Here is a 16,227-nt window from a genome sequence, read left to right as displayed (position 1 = left end):
CCGGCGTGGTGGGGGCAAGAGGCTCTCTCAGCGGCGCATGCGCAAGGAAGACACGCTCTGGTTCAAACCGAGGGGGGATTGTTTGCTCGGCGGACGGAGCGGGGGCGCGTCGTGCGGTGCATTATGGGTAACGTGGTTTTCTGGGAAGGGAGAGGTGGGCGTCAGGGCCCCCGTTGTAAGTCAAGGGCCTCCTGGATATTGTGGCACTGTGGGTAAGGCAAGTCAGATGGGGGAGGGGGGCACCTCGCCATGTCATTACCCAGAATCCCCCAAACTGGTGCCTTCCAGAGACGTTGGACTATACTCTCCATCATTCCCACCCAGTACTGTTTCCCTGGTTAGTTGCGCCATTGTTTTTGCTCTCCTGCTAAAGGGGTATTGGGGGCAGAGGGGAATTATGGGTAAAGTGGCATTGTGGATATTGTAGAGGAGCATTGTGGGCACGGGAAAATTATGGGTAGAGGGGCATTGTGGACAGAGGGGAATTATGGGTAGAGGGACTTTGTGGGCACAGGAGAACTATGGGTAGAGGGACTTTGTGGGCACAGGAGAACTATGGGTAGAGGGGCATTGTGGGCGCAGGAGAATTATGGGTAGAGGGGCATTGTGTACAGAGGGGAACTATGGGTAGAGGGACACTGGCTCAAATGAGACTGGAAGACTTAAGATTTAAATATATATTTTTAGTGTTTTGCGAGTTTTACCCCGTATATGTCAGCCATTCCTTTGGGGGAGAACGCCGAATGGACCCGCTTTCCCGGCCAAGAGCGGCATTGCTGCGATGGGTCTTGCTCCCCCAGAGGAACGGCTTGCCCGACGGACAGCAGGGGAGACGCCAGGAGGGCCCCCACCCAAAGCTGCTCCTCGGCTTCCCCGGAGCCCCACCTGCCCGGGCGCCCGTGCAAAACTGCCTGACAGCCGCGTGACGCCAAGAGGGGGCATCCCCTGTCAAACGCTGGATAGGCCAGGATTCGCCTCCTCAAACAAACCACCATCGGCCGGAGCTCCCTCCAGGCCGCCCCAAGAGCAAGGCGAAGCGTGGCTTACCGTGACCGTCTCTGTCTGCCTTTCCAGCTGTCAGCACAGGAATATCCCTGGTGCTCTCCTCCCTCCTGTCCCTCCTGCTCTTCACCGGCATGCAGATGTACAGCCGCCAACTTGCCTCCAGCGAATGGCTCACCATCCAGGGTGGCCTCTTGGGGTCAGCCCTGTTCATTTTTTCCTTAACCGTATCCTTTCGGCTGGGGGGGGCTCTCCCGAGGGGGCTGCCGGAAGAAAATATTGCATCGTCTCTTCACACGGATTGATCTCGTCCTTCCTGTCTAAATTTCCCTTTGAGGAATTTTTTACAACATGCGGACTGTATTAATACAGTAGTACTGGTATATTGTTTATAAAGAAAGAAATATATTTTGGGGGAAAACGCTTGATTTAGACGGATAAGGGTATGCAATCAAAAAGGATGAAGTCTGCTGTGGGGAGGAGAGGGGATTATTAACCTGGGTAGAGATCTCAAATTACTACAATTGAGGACACGTGTTCATGCATAAAGGATGCAAAATGACGCGGAGTTTAGGAACTCTGTTGCAGATCCCCTCTTGAGATCAAGTCAGGATGGAATTAAAACCCACAGGATAAAGTGCTATAAACTTATCAGAACATCACGCTGCAAGTGTGACAATTAAATCTGGTCTTTTTTACGCTGTCTTGCAAACAATACTTTATAAATAACGTCACTGTGAACTATGGAACAGCTCTTGGCCTTCTGAACGGCTTTTAAGACTTTTTAAGACTTTTTCCTGGATGTTTGAGAGGTCCAGTCTATGCAGATTTGTATTGTACCTCAATTTTTTTTTTTTTTTTGGTACAGGATTATTTTTTAATTCTATCTTTGTTCAGTGACAGATTTTTTTAACATGTTTTTTGTAATGTGGTTGTTAGACCCCCAGAGTTATGAATGTAAGATGGGCGGCTATATAAACTTTCCAAATAAACCAAATAAAATACACTAGCAAGTTTCCTGGCCTTTGCTAATCCTATCTAGCAAACTCCTCGACACCTAAAAACCTCATTCGGGGAGAAAGGATGACTTTTTGACTAGCATTCATAAAGGTATGAAACAGACCCCATTTCAAATCCTACAAGGGTGTGGTGCAAAAAATGAGGGAACTTGAGGCTGGTAGGCAGGAGTGAAGCAACCGAGGTGAACGTCTGGTGCAAACTGGAGGATTGCAAAATAGGTCAGGGCTTTCAGGAGGTGTTATCCTTGACCACAGACCCATTCAAGGCCTTCAACAACCTCGAAAACCTGATTTTCGGCAAAGGGTTCCAAGCGAAGGTCTTTCCTGAAAGTGAGTCACATGGAAAAGGGGCTGGGTAGGCTGGGAGCTGGCCCATGGATGGTTCATCCTGATCTTCTGTCTGCTTTTTTTCTTCCCCATCTACAGTTATTTCCTGTCTCCTGTTAGCCCTTTTTGCATCAGGACTGATTCATCGAGTCTGTGTCACCACTTGGTAAGAGCCAAGGTGGGCTGGGTGGGCCGGGGCACAGGGATCGAGAAGAGAGAGGCCTTTAATCCAAGCACAAACCCTCCTCTCAGAACAATTCCGGATCAGGGGTGGTCCAAATTCCAGCATGTCTGAGACAGTCGCTGGCTTTGAGTCTGGAGAAAGAATTTGGAGTGTTTCTCTGCTGAACAATATCACCACAGCTGTACCTATGACTGTATAACTGTACACCTTAAGCCTAAGAGAGTGGGGGGGGGGAACAAAATGAGAAATTGGCCCGCATCTAAGGCAATTAAAGAAGTTTATAAGCAACTCCACCTGGGATCAGAAATGTGAGCAAAAAATCGTAGTTTTTTTTATTCTTTGAAAGGCCTTGCTGGGAGGGAGGAGAGTGAGTGAGAGAAAGGGAAGAGAAGAGAAGGGGAGGGAGGGAGGGAGGGAGGAAAGACAGAGAGAAGCAGAGGAAGGCAGGCAGGGGAGAGAGGAAGGAAGGAAGGAGGGAGGGAGGAAGGCAGGGGAGAGGGAAGGAAGGAAGGCAGGCAGGCAGGCAGGCAGGAAAAGAGAAGGAAGGCAGGAAAGAGGAAAGCAGGGGAGGGAGGGAGGGAAGGAGGAAGGAAGGAAGGGTCATCTGCTTGTCTAGCCACCCATCTATCCATCTTTGCCTTCTCTTGATAAAATGGACTTCTGTCCTCGGAAGCTACTATAGCAGTAAATCCCTTACTTTAAAGTGGCAATTGGCATTTGTGGGCACAGATCGCAAGCCTCATGGGGATCCTTTGCCGCTCTCTGTCCCTGCAGCTTAATCTTCTCCATGGTCGCCCTCTACTACATTCACAAGATCTCCTCCACGCTCTACCAAATGGCCACGCCCGTCCCCGTGCCAGCGAAGATGGTCAGCAAAAGCCGGAAGAGGAATTGACAACGGAAAACCCCCCTAACCTCTCCGATTTCCAAGGGGTGGAAAAATGCCATTTCTTGCTTAATGAAATTCAATAAATCTCTCAGTTTTTTTAGCAAAAGCAACCAGGCTGGTATATTTTACAGCTTTGAAGCCAACGGCCGTCTTATTTTAGGCTCTGCTTAGCGTTCTGCAGAGATGGAGAGGGATTTATCGTCTAGAATAAAAGGCCCGAGAGAAGGAAGGGAAAAGAGCAGGAGGCTGATCAGGAAAAACGGAACAGGGTATGTGACGTAGTTGAGCATTTGTCTGATGCAATAAAATAATACACGTCGGGAAGGCAAACAGCACTGATGTGGGGAAAGAACATTAATAGCTCTTTGCTGGACTTTCAATGACATCAGTGCGACTGGCTGAGTAAAATTAATCATTGTTTTAAAAAGCGAGTCCTGTGGAATAAATCCGATGTACTATTTCTGTTTAAAATTCAGCCATGGCTATAAATAAGCCAATAAAAATATATCGATATATATCGATATCTGTCTTGACCAGGGGTTCCCAACCTTGGCCATTTTAAGAGGGGTGGATTTCAACTCCCAGAATTCCCCAGCCAGCATGCTGGCTGGGGAATTCTGGGAGTTGAAGTCCACCCATGTTAAGCAGCTGAAGCTGAGCAACACGGATCTAGATGTATAGAGATAGAGATATATAGATATAAACATATTTCCACAGCTAGTAACTTTCCCAGACTTCTTTCCACAGCCGAGCTGCACGTACAAACATTTTGGAGAATAGTTAACCAGGTTTTTGACCCAGAGGTATGTTAGACACTCGCCTCAATGTCGGTTTTAAATTTTCATTAAAAGCATGAGGCACAAGAGGAGTGGCTGCAAGTTCTTCCCGTCTCTTCCTTCCATTCCTGGAGCCCTCCGACCTCCAATTTTCTCCCACGCTGCTAGTGAAGTGTCCCCCTCGCCCCCCCAATCCTGCTCTTTTCAATTCTGCACAGTCTCCCTTGCTCTGATTGATTGATTGTCGGGATCTGCCTCTCGAAATAAATCCACCCTCCTGCTCCTCAATATCCTTTCAATCTCCAGTCTTCAAAATCCACTTTTTTTTTTCCTGCAAATCTTTTCTGATTCACTGCCTGGCCTTTCTGTCTTACCGAAAGCAACCCCAAGGTAAATTCTGATTTCTTTTCAGCCTTGGCACCGAGAGGCGAGGGCAGGGATCTCTATTTCGTAAAAAGCCGGGCACAGCTAGGATATTAGGAAACGGGGTGTCTCAGTAAACCCGCCCAATGCATGACTTGAGGCAAGATTCGAACCCAAGACAGCTAGGGATTTTGGCCAGCGAGAACGCACCGTTCTACAAATTCAATATATTCCCTGCGTGCACAGAGGCACATTTTTATTATCTGCGGTTGGGCAACGGCTCAAAAGAGGATGCAAAATTCTGAATTCTCCAGATGGGAAAACGTCAGAAAATTACTATCCTTGGGCCAAGTATACATTTTTACATACCATATTTATATCCTGGCCTTTCATTCGGGAGCTCAAGGCGGCACTCCCTCTGATTCCCCCACCCCAACCATCCTGCGAGGTAGGCTCGATTGAGGGAGAGGGACTGGCCCAAATCCATCCTGAGAGATCCCATACATGATCATCTTGTGGAGCAGTGAGTGCCACTGAAGCCTCCCCAAAGCTGCTGCTGGGACGGGGCCGGCCAGGGATGATGGGTGCTCTCTACCTAGTCTTCTCTCAGTCCTGCGCCACAACCTGATCTCCAGCAGGGTGCGCTGTAGGACAAGGAAAGATCGGACTTTTTTTTTTAATTTACTACTCGATTTGCAGGATGTGCTAAAGTCGCCCCTTCGTCCTGGTTAAAAGGGAATCTCAGACAGTGGTTAAGAGCAAGGTGTTAAGGGAGGTGTGTGGGTGCATTTATTTAAACCACCCAGGGTTCCCAACATCTAAAAGCCCTAAATGAAGAAGTCACGTACATTTTCTTCGCAAGTTTCAAGCCAGCCCAAAGAGATCCCCTCTTGGATCCTCCAAATAAATCCCTGAGTTCGGATGATCTGAAAAAAGAAGTCGGAACGACTTAAGGATCTTGACCATTAAGGGCCGTTTGATCCCACTGAAGGGATCAGCCTCCGAGGCTTCTGCTTCGCTTCTTGCAAGGCCTGGGGTCACCCCAAGTCACCACGACCCCAACCAAATGCTTCCGCCAACGAAGAGACGACGCAGGTCCCTGCTTGATTTCCAACCCGGGCAATTGTGGCTAGATGAAGCCGGCTTCCCTGTTTCAATCTGGCCCCAAACCTGTCCAGGTAGAGCCAAAAATCCAGCGCTCCAAGGGACGTTGGTCACCTTTGCCCTGACCCCTAACGCAGGGAGAGTTCAGCCTCTGGGGTGGAAGCTCCCTGCCCCTTTGCGGGCAGATCAGATTCCACCTGCAGAGCAGGAGATCCCTAAAGCGTTTGGGAACTCAACACTTCCAGAGGTTGGACTGCGACGAAAAAAAGCTGGGAGCAAAGAAGGGGTGGCCGGGCCCCCAACTTTGCAGCGTGCATCTGGAATGGCTAGGTCGATTATATTTAAAACTTCCCCTCCTTGGGCACTTCCCAAATGTATCTATTGCTTTTTTTTTTTAAAAAAAGACTCTTTTAATAAAGAAAGGAGGTTGGCATGTTTCCAGCTAGGTCCAGGGCAGGGTTTCTCAACCTTGGCCACTTTAAGAAGTGTGGACTTCAACTCCCAGAATTCTCCAGCCAGCATGGCTGGCTGGGGAATTCTGGGAGTTGAAGTCCACCGATCTGAAAGTGGCCAACGTTGAGAAACCCTGTTCTACACAATTGCAGTGTCGTCTGTGTTGCTCTAAAACCACCGGGGGGAAAAGAGTTTGCTTTGCTCCTTTGAAACCACCCAACAGGGCATGCAGGGGGGAAAAAAATCCATATTTTAACCCCTGGAGGAAAAGAGATGTTCAAAGATGGTCCGAATAGAAGTGTAATAGAATAGAGGCACTCTTTACCCACCCAAGGGCAAAAAAGATGTTTGGGGAGGGCGACCACTTTCCATCCCCCCCCATGCATCGGGTTTTTATGCACTCTGAGATCCCCCCCCCCTTTTCTGTGTCCTAAGGCAGTGGCTGATTCAGAAATGCAGCTGAGTTCGGGCTCTTTTCCACCCAGCCTTCGTTTCAGAGTTTGGGGAGGCATCGCCAAGGACCCATCCGGCTCTTTCAGGGGTCCCAAAGGGCATGCCAGATGTTTGCAACGCTTGGGCAGACGATGTCACCGCGGGGAAGGGGGGAGCAAAGGCCAAACGTCCCCTCCCAGGAGTCAACCCCACCGTAAAGCAAAACTAGAGAGACCCCGATCAATAGAGAGAGAGAGAGAAAATCAATCGTGCCTTGCAAGATTGGGGAAACAATGGCGACCGCGCCAACAGCTCTGGCATCGGATCTGAAAGGCAGCCAAAATATCATTTTTCTCTCTCTGGGAATCAGGCGACGTGCTAGCGATGTGTGTTTAGACCTGTATGCACGGTCAGGAGAATCCAAGGGAACTGGGCAGGTTGAAACAGGCCTGAGCGTTGAGTGTTTATTTACTTGGGGTTTAAAAGCAGCTTCAATAACCTCCCTCCCTCTGTTTTGATGGGGGGGGGGTTGGCTTGGCTTGTAAAGTAATAATTTGTTTGACTCGCCTGGGGCGAGCTGAGGCTGGGCCCCAAGTCACTACACAAACTTTTTTTTTTTGGAAGCAAGGAGGGAAAAAAAACCTTTTTGCTTCCCAGCGGTTGGCCCATGTCGTCAGCCAACAGCACACCGAAGGGCCCGGTTTCCTCACCCGGTGTCTCCCAAGAAATCTCGAGAGAAAAACTCCCGTCTGCCAGGGCTGGGGGGGAACGATGAGAGTTGGAATCCGCAGAGCGCAGGGATGCCGGTCGCAGAAGGGGGACTTCGAAGACGCTGAGCTGAGTTAGGCAGAAAGCAGAAACTCCGTTCCCAGGGAGAGGCTTGGCTTTCCCCCATCCTGCTGATGCAGGGAGCAGGTGATGAGAGAGTCTCACCTGGGCCTAAGGTGCTGAGCGATGTTAACGCTCACAAGGGCATGTGGTTGGGTGTGCGATGGGCACGCAGCTCACATCCCCGGCAGCGGCCTTTGTCTGCATCCTGCCCCTGGCAGAGGTGAGCCTGTGTATATACTGGGAGAGCCTAACCCAGAGCTCACTTTTCCCTAAAATAGAAAAGCAAGTCACTAGTCCTTATGGGTTACGCTTTTAAAATTCCTGAGAGGCACAGGATCTTTCGCTGTTGGTGACCTTGAGCACATATATGCAGAAATTCAGGGCCTTATATTTGTATTTTCCAACCTTCCTTCCTTCCTTCCTTCCTTCCTTCCTTCCTTCCTTCCTTCCTTCCTTCCTTCCTTCCTTCCTTCCTTCCTTCCTTCCTACCCTTTCTCCTTCTCTTTTCTTTTCCTTTCTTCCTTCTCTTTCTCCTTCCTTCCTTCCTTCCCTTTCTCTTTTTTATCCTTCCTTCCTTCCTTCCTTCCTTCCGTCCTTCCTTCCTTCCTTCCTTCCTTCCTTCCTACCCTTTCTCCTTCTCTTTTCTTTTCCTTTCTTCCTTCTCTTTCTCCTTCCTTCCTTCCTTCCCTTTCTCTTTTTTTTCTTCCTTCCTTCCTTCCTTCCTTCCTTCCTTCCTTCCTTCCTTCCTTCCTCCCTCCCTCCCTCCCTCCCTCCCTCCCTCCTTCTCTTTTCTTTCTCCTTCCTTCGTTCTCTTTCTCCTCCCTTCCTCCCTCCCTCCCTCGCTCCCTCCCTTCCTTCCTCACTGTTCATCTGTCTAATCTGCAAATCGTCCTCAAATCTCTGGTACTCAGAGCTGGTTATACCTGCTCCAGCAGGAGAAAAGTAAGAGAGAGCAACAGAAAGAGAGAAAAGATGTTTTTCTAAGCAATTAGTACTGGGAGCAAGCGAGCCAACAACACCCAGATTTCAGAATATTCTTCTATTGTCCTTTCCCTGCTGCCCAACGTGGCCCTGCTGATAAAAGCCAACTTCTTTGAATTCAGACTGGAGATCGTCTCGCTGAACAGAAAACGGAGATGCAAAGCGGAACGCCGAGGGCTCTTTCAGGGAGAGAGACCTTGCATCGGCTGGCATTCTCTCTTTTGGCACGGCTCTTAAGAGGACAGAAAGTCTTCAGGCTTTCAGATTGCGTGGAAGAGAGAAGAAAATCAAGGGGAGCCGAGATTTCTAGGGTGACTGGAAGGGCTGTCCAGGGAAGAGATGGAAAGGGCCGAGAGGACTCCTGCATTGAACCCGGACTGGAACAGGGGGACAGACTAGGTGATCCTTAGGTTCCCTTGCAACATTCAATTTCTGGGGAAATCTCCGATCTGCAATTCCAACCCGCCCTGGTTTGAATCAGCTGGGCCAGTCGAAACAAGAGACGGGTTTTGTCTGCGGCCAGGCCCCCCTGACCTATTTCGAGCACGTCCAGGCGTGTGTGGGTCTGTTTGTTGGTGCAAACGGGGTGTGTGTCAGTAGGGTTGAAGCGGTGACGTCCCCAAGCTTAGAGAGAGAGGGCACCCTGCCCTGAGGGTGGGGGGGTGGCTGTGCTTTGCAACCCACCACCTAAAAATAAGACTCTTGCTGTTTGCACCTGAAAAGCCACAAACCCCCAGGGAAAACTCACACCAGTTGCCCTCAATTTTTTCGGCTCCATGCATCATGCAGGGGCACAACACCCTTGGTTTCTGGGTGTCTCTAAGCCACCATTCATGGTTCAGCAGCCCGGGCCAGCTCAATCCTGGTTTATTCAAGGAACCCCAATGAAACACCTCGCAACTCAGTCTGCCGCGCCCACCTGCACCCAGTTTCACGACAATCCTAGTTGAGCAAACTCAAGGAGAAAGGGCCTTGCCCTTGGGGGTCGGACTAGGAGACCCCCCCAAGATCCCTTCTGATTCGAAGCCACAGGCTCCAGTTTCATCCTGGTGATCCTGGCCAATGATCTACTGGGATCGGGGGCGACGAACATGGGGATCCACCACACTACGCTAGGGGGACTGCGCTAGGGGGTCCACCAGACTGCACTTTGGGAACATTGTGATCCACCAGATTACATTTACACTTCTCCGTGGCAGCACCAACACGCTGTTGGGGGTTCGGTGGTCCGAATCTTGGAGCGGTTTTTCCCAAATGGCTCAAAACCGCAAAGCCGCTTGACGTCCGCCCTCTCTGTTTTTCACTTTCTAAATTGTGTATGATGCTTTTGCAAACGTCTATTGTTAATGCCTTTGGTGGGGTTTTTCGATCGTACCCGGGAGGTTCTAGCGGGATGATGTCTTCTGCGCCCGCCGCCAAAAATCGGTTTGTCTGTTTTTTAATTGCAGCAGGATAGAAAGTTGTTTCCCAAATAAAGAAACTCCAGAGCCAGGAAGGTTGCGGGGTGATTCAATTATTCGGAGATAGGCTACGTCTGAGCATGGAGGCTCCGCTTCTAAACCCCTCGAGATCACCCCAAAGTCACCGATTCTGCCTCTTCCTTTTAAACAAATCTCTGTTTGATCTGCTGCGTGGTACGCTTTAATGTAATAAGCCATTGTTTGATTTGTTTGGGCAAACTCGTGCTTTAGAAGGAGGGGTGAGTCACGCCAAGCGTGCGTGCACAGACGCACACACACACTATGCTATTCGGAGAATATTTCAGGCAGCTTTTCCCCGGACCTGGCAGGGTTCCCAAACACCGCTGGGGTGAACCCCTAGCCTAGGCCGGCCGGGGCTGATGGGCTTTGGAGTGGCCACACCGTTTGGCTGGGGAAGGGCAGTGCCCGTTCTTTCGGCACTCTGGCGCTGCCGGCCACGCTGGAGACCAGACGGGGTTGGGGAATTTACACCCTGCTCTGCGAGGCTGAGGAGACGCGAGCTTTGCCGACTCAGCGTTTTGGAGAAGCCAGCCCCGGGCGTCTCTTTGTTTGGGAGGCGGCATTTCTAGGCAAAGCAACCTTGCAGCTGCTTGCCTTTGGATCGGGGAGAAGGACACCCAGATTTTGCAAAGAGGAGGCCATTCCCCCCTCAAGCTTCCAGAAGGTCTCGTTTTTCAACCGAAAGGAGATAAGCACTCTGCGCATGCCCAGAGGGACACCCAGGCGAACCTGCCCGAAGCAGAATCCGAACCCACAGACTCTTTCCCAGCTCTTCAGATCCCACAGGCCTCTCGGCAGATGCTGGCCTGGCGGGGGAAGCTTCGTTTCTTGAACTCCAGGCAGCTGCTGTGCAGCCCAGAACGTGGCCAGGTCCCACGGCGAAGGAGAGAGCAAGAGACCAGTAAAATAGGACTGTAGGCCTCCGGCGACAGGAAAAAACGAACTATCTGGAGCTCAAAGCTAGACTGTCCCTGAGCGTGGAGGTTCCATTACAGTTCTGCATCAGCAGAAGAGAAAAGCAGGAAGAATAACGTCTGCGCTAAAGAAGAGCCTCGGAAAAGCCGAAAGCTTCCCCACGCTTGTATGGCTGATCCCGGTATAAATATCAGCCGGTTATGGGTTTCGGATATTCCTTTCCCTTGCCAGGACAATAACTCTCCAATGACGTTTGCGGCATTTTAAAAGCTTTGGAACAACTGTTGGAACCGTGGCAGATTTATTGCGATTGCAAAAGATGGAGATGGAGGAGAAGGAATGGAGGTGGAGGAGAAGAACATGGAGGAGAAAGAGAAGATGGAGAAGGAGGAAAAGGAGATGGAGATGGAGGAGAAGATGGAGGACAAGGAGATGGAGGAGAAGAAGATGGGGAGAAAGAGAAGATGGAGAAGGAGAAGATGGAGAAGAAGGAGAAGATGGAGAAGAAGGAATGGAGATGGAGGAGAAAGAGAAGATGGAGAAGGAGGACAAGGAGATGGAGTTGGATGAGAAGATGGAGGACATGGAGATGGAGGAGTAGAAGATGGGGAGAAAGAGAAGATGGAGAAGGAGAAGATGGAGAAGAAGGAATGGAGATGGAGGAGAAAGAGAAGATGGAGAAGGAGGACAAGGAGATGGAGATGGAGGAGAAGATGGAGGACAAGGAGATGGAGGAGAAGAAGATGGGGAGAAAGAGAAGATGGAGAAGGAGAAGATGGAGAAGATGGAGAAGAAGGAATGGAGATGGAGGAGAAGAAGATGGAGGAGAAAGAGAAAATGGAGAAGGAGGAGAAGGAATGAAGATGGAAGAGAAGGACAAGGAGAAGATAGAGAAGAAGGACAAGAGGATGGAGAAGGAGAAGGAAAAAGGAGGAGGAGATCTGGATGAAGTCCAAAGACAAGATCAAAGACCACCCCGGCAAAGCTGCAACCGCCCCCTCTGCAGCTCCTCGCCCTCCCACCCCCCCACCGCTGCCACCCCCTCCTTCCGCTCCAGCCCCATCTCGGCCTCGGCCGGACATGGAGGAAACCAGATGGTTCCTGCCCAGCGCTGCCGCCTGTTCTCCCAGAGAAGGGCCTCCTTCCTCGAGCACTGATTCCAGGAGCTGGAACAAGGCCTGCCTGGGAATCACAGTGGGAGCGCGGGGGGGGGGGGGACGGGGGGGCGTCCCCACGCAGGAGCCCCCGCCGCGCCTTCCTGTGCCCAACAAAGTGCCCGGGTTTCCCTCGCGGCCGCCCTGCCGCCGGCTGGCAAAGCAGTGGGAACGCTCGAGCCGCTGGTTCCCAGCACCCACGGCCAGGTCCACTTGGGCGACGGGAAAGGGCCGGACCCGCCGCCTCTGATGCCAGTCAGAAAACTGAGTCAACCCAGGAAGCCGCTTCCTCGACCCACGGAGGCAAGGTGCCAGTCCTCATCGTGGGAAGAAGGCCGGACTCGATGCCACGCTGATATTTTGATCTGTTTGCTTCTGCTGTTTCTCGGCTGCTCCCTTCCCGACCAAAGGAAACACATATAAGAAACTGAAGTCAAGATGCTAGTCCTCATGGTTCTGTGCTCTCACGGGGCGCGAGGGCAGGGGAGGGATGTGGTGTGGGAACACCCAAAGTGTGCTTTTTATGCCAAGTCACGAAACGGAGCCAACCAGAAAGCCAGCAGCTATGGCCCTTCCTCAAGTAATAATGTCAGGCTTCCAGTCCTCACGTTTTGCATGCATAGTGAAGGGAATATTTATGATAAAGATTCCAGTCCTGCATAGGCAACGGATTTAAATACAAATATTTATCATAACGATTCCAGTCCTCATGGTTCTGCATGGACAACAGATTTAAATGAAAATATTTATGATAAAGCTTCCAGTTCTCATGATTCCGCATAGAAAACATAGCATAATATAACTTCAACAGGGTTGCATGAGAGCTGAGGGTTAGTTTTAAATGAAAAAAGGCAGACGCTTGCCCCCGGGAGGTTTCCTTCTGCAACCCCCCCAAAGCGCAGCAACTCCTCGCCAGCCCTCTGCCCATGCTCAAGCAGCTGCCTGTCCTCTTCCCCTTCCCCTAAACCTAACCAGTTTTTAAAAGGGGGACAAAACTACAACTCCCGGCGAGCACCGCGCCGCTCCCCGGCGCCAGCCGCTCAACCGGGGCGGTGATTGGAAGGCGCGGCCAGTGACGTCACCGCGGGCGACGGGCAGACCGCGGAAGCTGGACGGGGAAGCCTCGCTGCGCCCGGGAAGAAAGCGGGGATCGGTGGGTCGTGAGGATGGGGGGCTTGGCGGGGGTCGGCGGTTGCGGGTCGGCCCTGGGGAAGCTTTTTGCACTCGTTGCAAACAGTTGGGTGGGCGGGCCTCCTCTTTTGCTTGCTGGCGCTGGTTTTTGTAGGAATAAAAGCATGACAGCCATTCCTCGCTGTTAGGAGATGCGCCGCTAGGATAATAGCCGTAATGCGATAATGACATAATAATACATAATCGCAATTAGGAGATGCACAAGCAATAATAAATAGAATAATAAAGATGTGATAATGGATAGTCGCTGTTAGGAGGTGCACAGCTACAATAATAGATATAATTAAGATTGTATAAAAATAAATACCGTGATCGCTATTAGGAAAGGATTGCAGAGTTTTCCGTTTGGCGATAAGTTCCTGGCCCTTCAGAGGTCGGATTCCAGTTCCCATCTGCCCAGGCACATGGCAAGAGTGGATGGGACTTGTAGTCCAAAAAGCCCCACTTCTCTCTCTCTCTGCCTGGCATATTTTCCTGGCATATTTTTTTATACCCAGAGTTGATCCCAGATTTTGCAGGGGGGGAGAGACTGGGGCACTCCCCCGGCTGCAAAAAAAAAAAAATGGCATGGGCTCGCGAAGAAAATTCTTTAATTTTTGCAGAGACGTTCCTAAATAGACTGGGCTGGGCACCTCCTTGCCAATCTCAGCTGGTGAGACAATCTGCGCTGTCTTCTCTCTCCTCCGGCCGCAGGATCATGACAAAGCTGCTTCAGTGGCTTGGATCTTTGGCCCTCCTGGGTGGCATCTGGGCTGCTCTGATGCTGGACCTTGTGGGGCTCCACGCCTTCTCCCCAAGCTGGTACCAGGTGCTGTGGGCCCTGCCGACATACCTGCTGGTGACGCTGGGCTGTTACTCGCTGGGAGTCGTCGGCTACCGCTTGGCCACCTTCAACGACTGCCAGGCGGCATCGCTCGAGCTGCAGGCGCAAATCCGAGAGGCCCGAGCCGACCTTGCCCGGCGCGGCATGAAGTTTTGATCCAGGGCCTTTGCGGGAACAGAAGTGACGTGGGGACGATAAACAACGGATGGCCGATTATTGAACGCTTTGGGGTGGGGACCGACTGGGGAATCCATTCCAGGGAAAAAGAAGAGAGCTGCTGTTTTTTTCCCAAATAATTTTTATTAAAAATGTTAAACAGGAATACCAAATCAGATTAAGTGAAAAAAGAAAAATAAAGAGAAGAAACATGGAAAGAAAAAATAGAAAGTGCAGAAAATGGGGGGAGGGGGGAGAAAAGAAAGATTTTTTTTTTAAGGAAGTGACCCCTGATCGTCTTTCCCAGTTACAGCCTTAATATCCCTCCTTCCCCTTTGAAATTACATTACCTAGATCACTTCTTCCCAGAGCCAACCCCTTTCAATCAGTAAATCCAAAAATCACGAATTTAATTCTATCCATTTTCAGCAAAAAGCCCATAAAGGGTTTCCAGGATTTGGTCAAAGTAATTGTCTTATCCCTGATCAAGCAAGTCAGCAAAAAGCACTTCCACGTCAAGGTGCTGAGAGGGAAAAACCTTTCGCTCGTAGTAGAAATGTGGCAACGATGAAGGAGTGTAGAACTAAACAAGATTTTCTTTTCTGCTGCTCGGTCTGAATTAACATTTCATTTCTGAATGGGGAAGGGTGGGATCTGACTGGAACAAGCAGGCGGCCCCACGGGCGAAATTGTTCTGCAGTCTGAGTTTGCCGCGTAGGTGCCAGATTGGCGACAAATTTTGCATACACACACACACACCTTATTTGCATTCACACACTAGCTGAGATTAGAATCCCTCTCTTCGTTAGCTGGTGTTTCGGGATATTGTGCAACCCCAGAAAATGGGGGAACGGAAGAAACAAAGTTTTTGGTTGAGCAGGTTGGGGGGGGGTGTCACTCAACCCATGGGGGTTTATCCAACAGGCCACAATATGTGAACCAGGCTAAAAGGAAACCATCGTCACCCGGAAGATCTCACCGGCCGGAACGACGAGGCCAAACAATGTCTTTTCGGTTTCAAATACAGATGGGGAACTTTGGTTCATGCAACGGGAGAGGCGGACAAAAAACGGACAGGGCGAGCATTCTTCATGTATTTCGAAATTAACTTGTGGAACTCCCTGCCACAAGACAGGGGAGGGTGTTTTTCAAGGGCCTTGAAACAGGATGCAAATGATTCAGAGGATAAGATGAACGGAGGAAATAAGTCATTTAATTCAACCCCTTTTCCTGCAACAGATGCACCGTTCAAACTCTCTGGGGACCAAACCATCCAGGTCAGTTGCAGGGCAGAGTCCACACAACGCCCTAACCCAGTGTTTCTCCCCCTTGGCCACTTTAAGATAGGTGGACTTCAACTCCCAGAATCCCCCAGCCAGCATGCTGGCTGGGGAATTCTAGGAGTTGAAGTCCACCTATCTTAAAGTGGCCAAGGGGGAGAAACACTGCCTTAACCCTTAAGAAATGACAATTCTAGGGTTCACAGAACATGCTATCCCCAAACAAGCCATATGATGGTTTATTGTAACAACCTGGTTAGCACCATACCCTAAACCAACAACTGTGTTCCCACACTAAACAGAGCCACAAACGGCCACATTCCAACACTGGAGGTAAACTCCGAAACGGCACGCCACAAGCAGAGAACGAAAGGGCCCACGCTGAACACACACCCGTGTGAGATCATTGTGCTAGCGACGTCCGTGTGCACACACCGGCCGATGCACGTTTCCCACAGCCTCTTCTAGCTCAGGAGGGCTCAGAGGCGTCAGGAGTCCAACGCCCATCATCCCCGTTGGTCGGGCAAGAGGGGAATTGTAGTCGAAAGGCTGTGGGAACAACTAGTCAGGTTACGTGAGAAGTGCTTTTGAATTGCAAAGTGGGGGTGACTGTAAAGTTAGAAGAACCCGCCACCCCATCTTCCTTCCCCCAAGCGACTCTTCGGGAGCACGATGCGGGTTTGAATGGGCCAGTCCTAATTTTAAGGTGTTCATTGATCTCTTTTCAATATCTGATTCTGGTTTCTCTGTGGGTTGTTAAACTACTTTGGGGCTGAACGTTGCCACGTATTTTTAACTAACAGATCGCTGGCTCCTACTGGTCAAAAAGCTGGGTACGATAAACTGAAGCAAAGAGCTTCCATGTT

At 50.5% G+C, this 16,227-nt stretch overlaps 2 protein-coding genes across 3 annotated transcripts; both read left to right on the top strand.

The window, feature by feature from the left end:
* Nucleotides 1–3,527, top strand: KRTCAP2 (keratinocyte associated protein 2). 2 transcript variants are annotated; one of them, XM_007436664.4, is made up of 5 exons: nucleotides 1–127; nucleotides 1,075–1,229; nucleotides 2,288–2,351; nucleotides 2,448–2,514; nucleotides 3,307–3,527. In XM_007436664.4, exons 1-5 carry the CDS (start codon nucleotides 124–126, stop codon nucleotides 3,425–3,427), a joined length of 411 nt encoding a protein of 136 aa, XP_007436726.1. In that variant the 5' UTR covers nucleotides 1–123; the 3' UTR covers nucleotides 3,428–3,527. The 2 variants fall into 2 exon arrangements, with proteins under 2 accessions (XP_007436726.1, XP_025027969.1); XM_025172201.2 differs by lacking the exon at nucleotides 1–127 and adding an exon at nucleotides 158–337.
* A 9,431-nt stretch (nucleotides 3,528–12,958) lies between these two features.
* On the top strand, nucleotides 12,959–14,270 carry DPM3 (dolichyl-phosphate mannosyltransferase subunit 3, regulatory). The gene is made up of 2 exons (XM_007436663.4): nucleotides 12,959–13,064; nucleotides 13,796–14,270. Exon 2 carries the CDS (start codon nucleotides 13,800–13,802, stop codon nucleotides 14,079–14,081), a length of 282 nt encoding a protein of 93 aa, XP_007436725.1. The 5' UTR covers nucleotides 12,959–13,064; nucleotides 13,796–13,799; the 3' UTR covers nucleotides 14,082–14,270.
* Nucleotides 14,271–16,227: the final 1,957 nt, after the last annotated feature.

The sequence above is a fragment of the Python bivittatus genome, unplaced genomic scaffold (genome assembly GCF_059951505.1).
Source record: "Python bivittatus isolate LINGU-HERP-01145 unplaced genomic scaffold, Pbiv_v1 ctg000180_np1212, whole genome shotgun sequence".
NCBI classification, from domain to species: Eukaryota; Metazoa; Chordata; class Lepidosauria; order Squamata; family Pythonidae; genus Python; species Python bivittatus.
The sequence above is the reverse complement of the archived record's forward strand: the minus strand, read 5'-3'. Positions and strand labels throughout refer to the sequence as shown.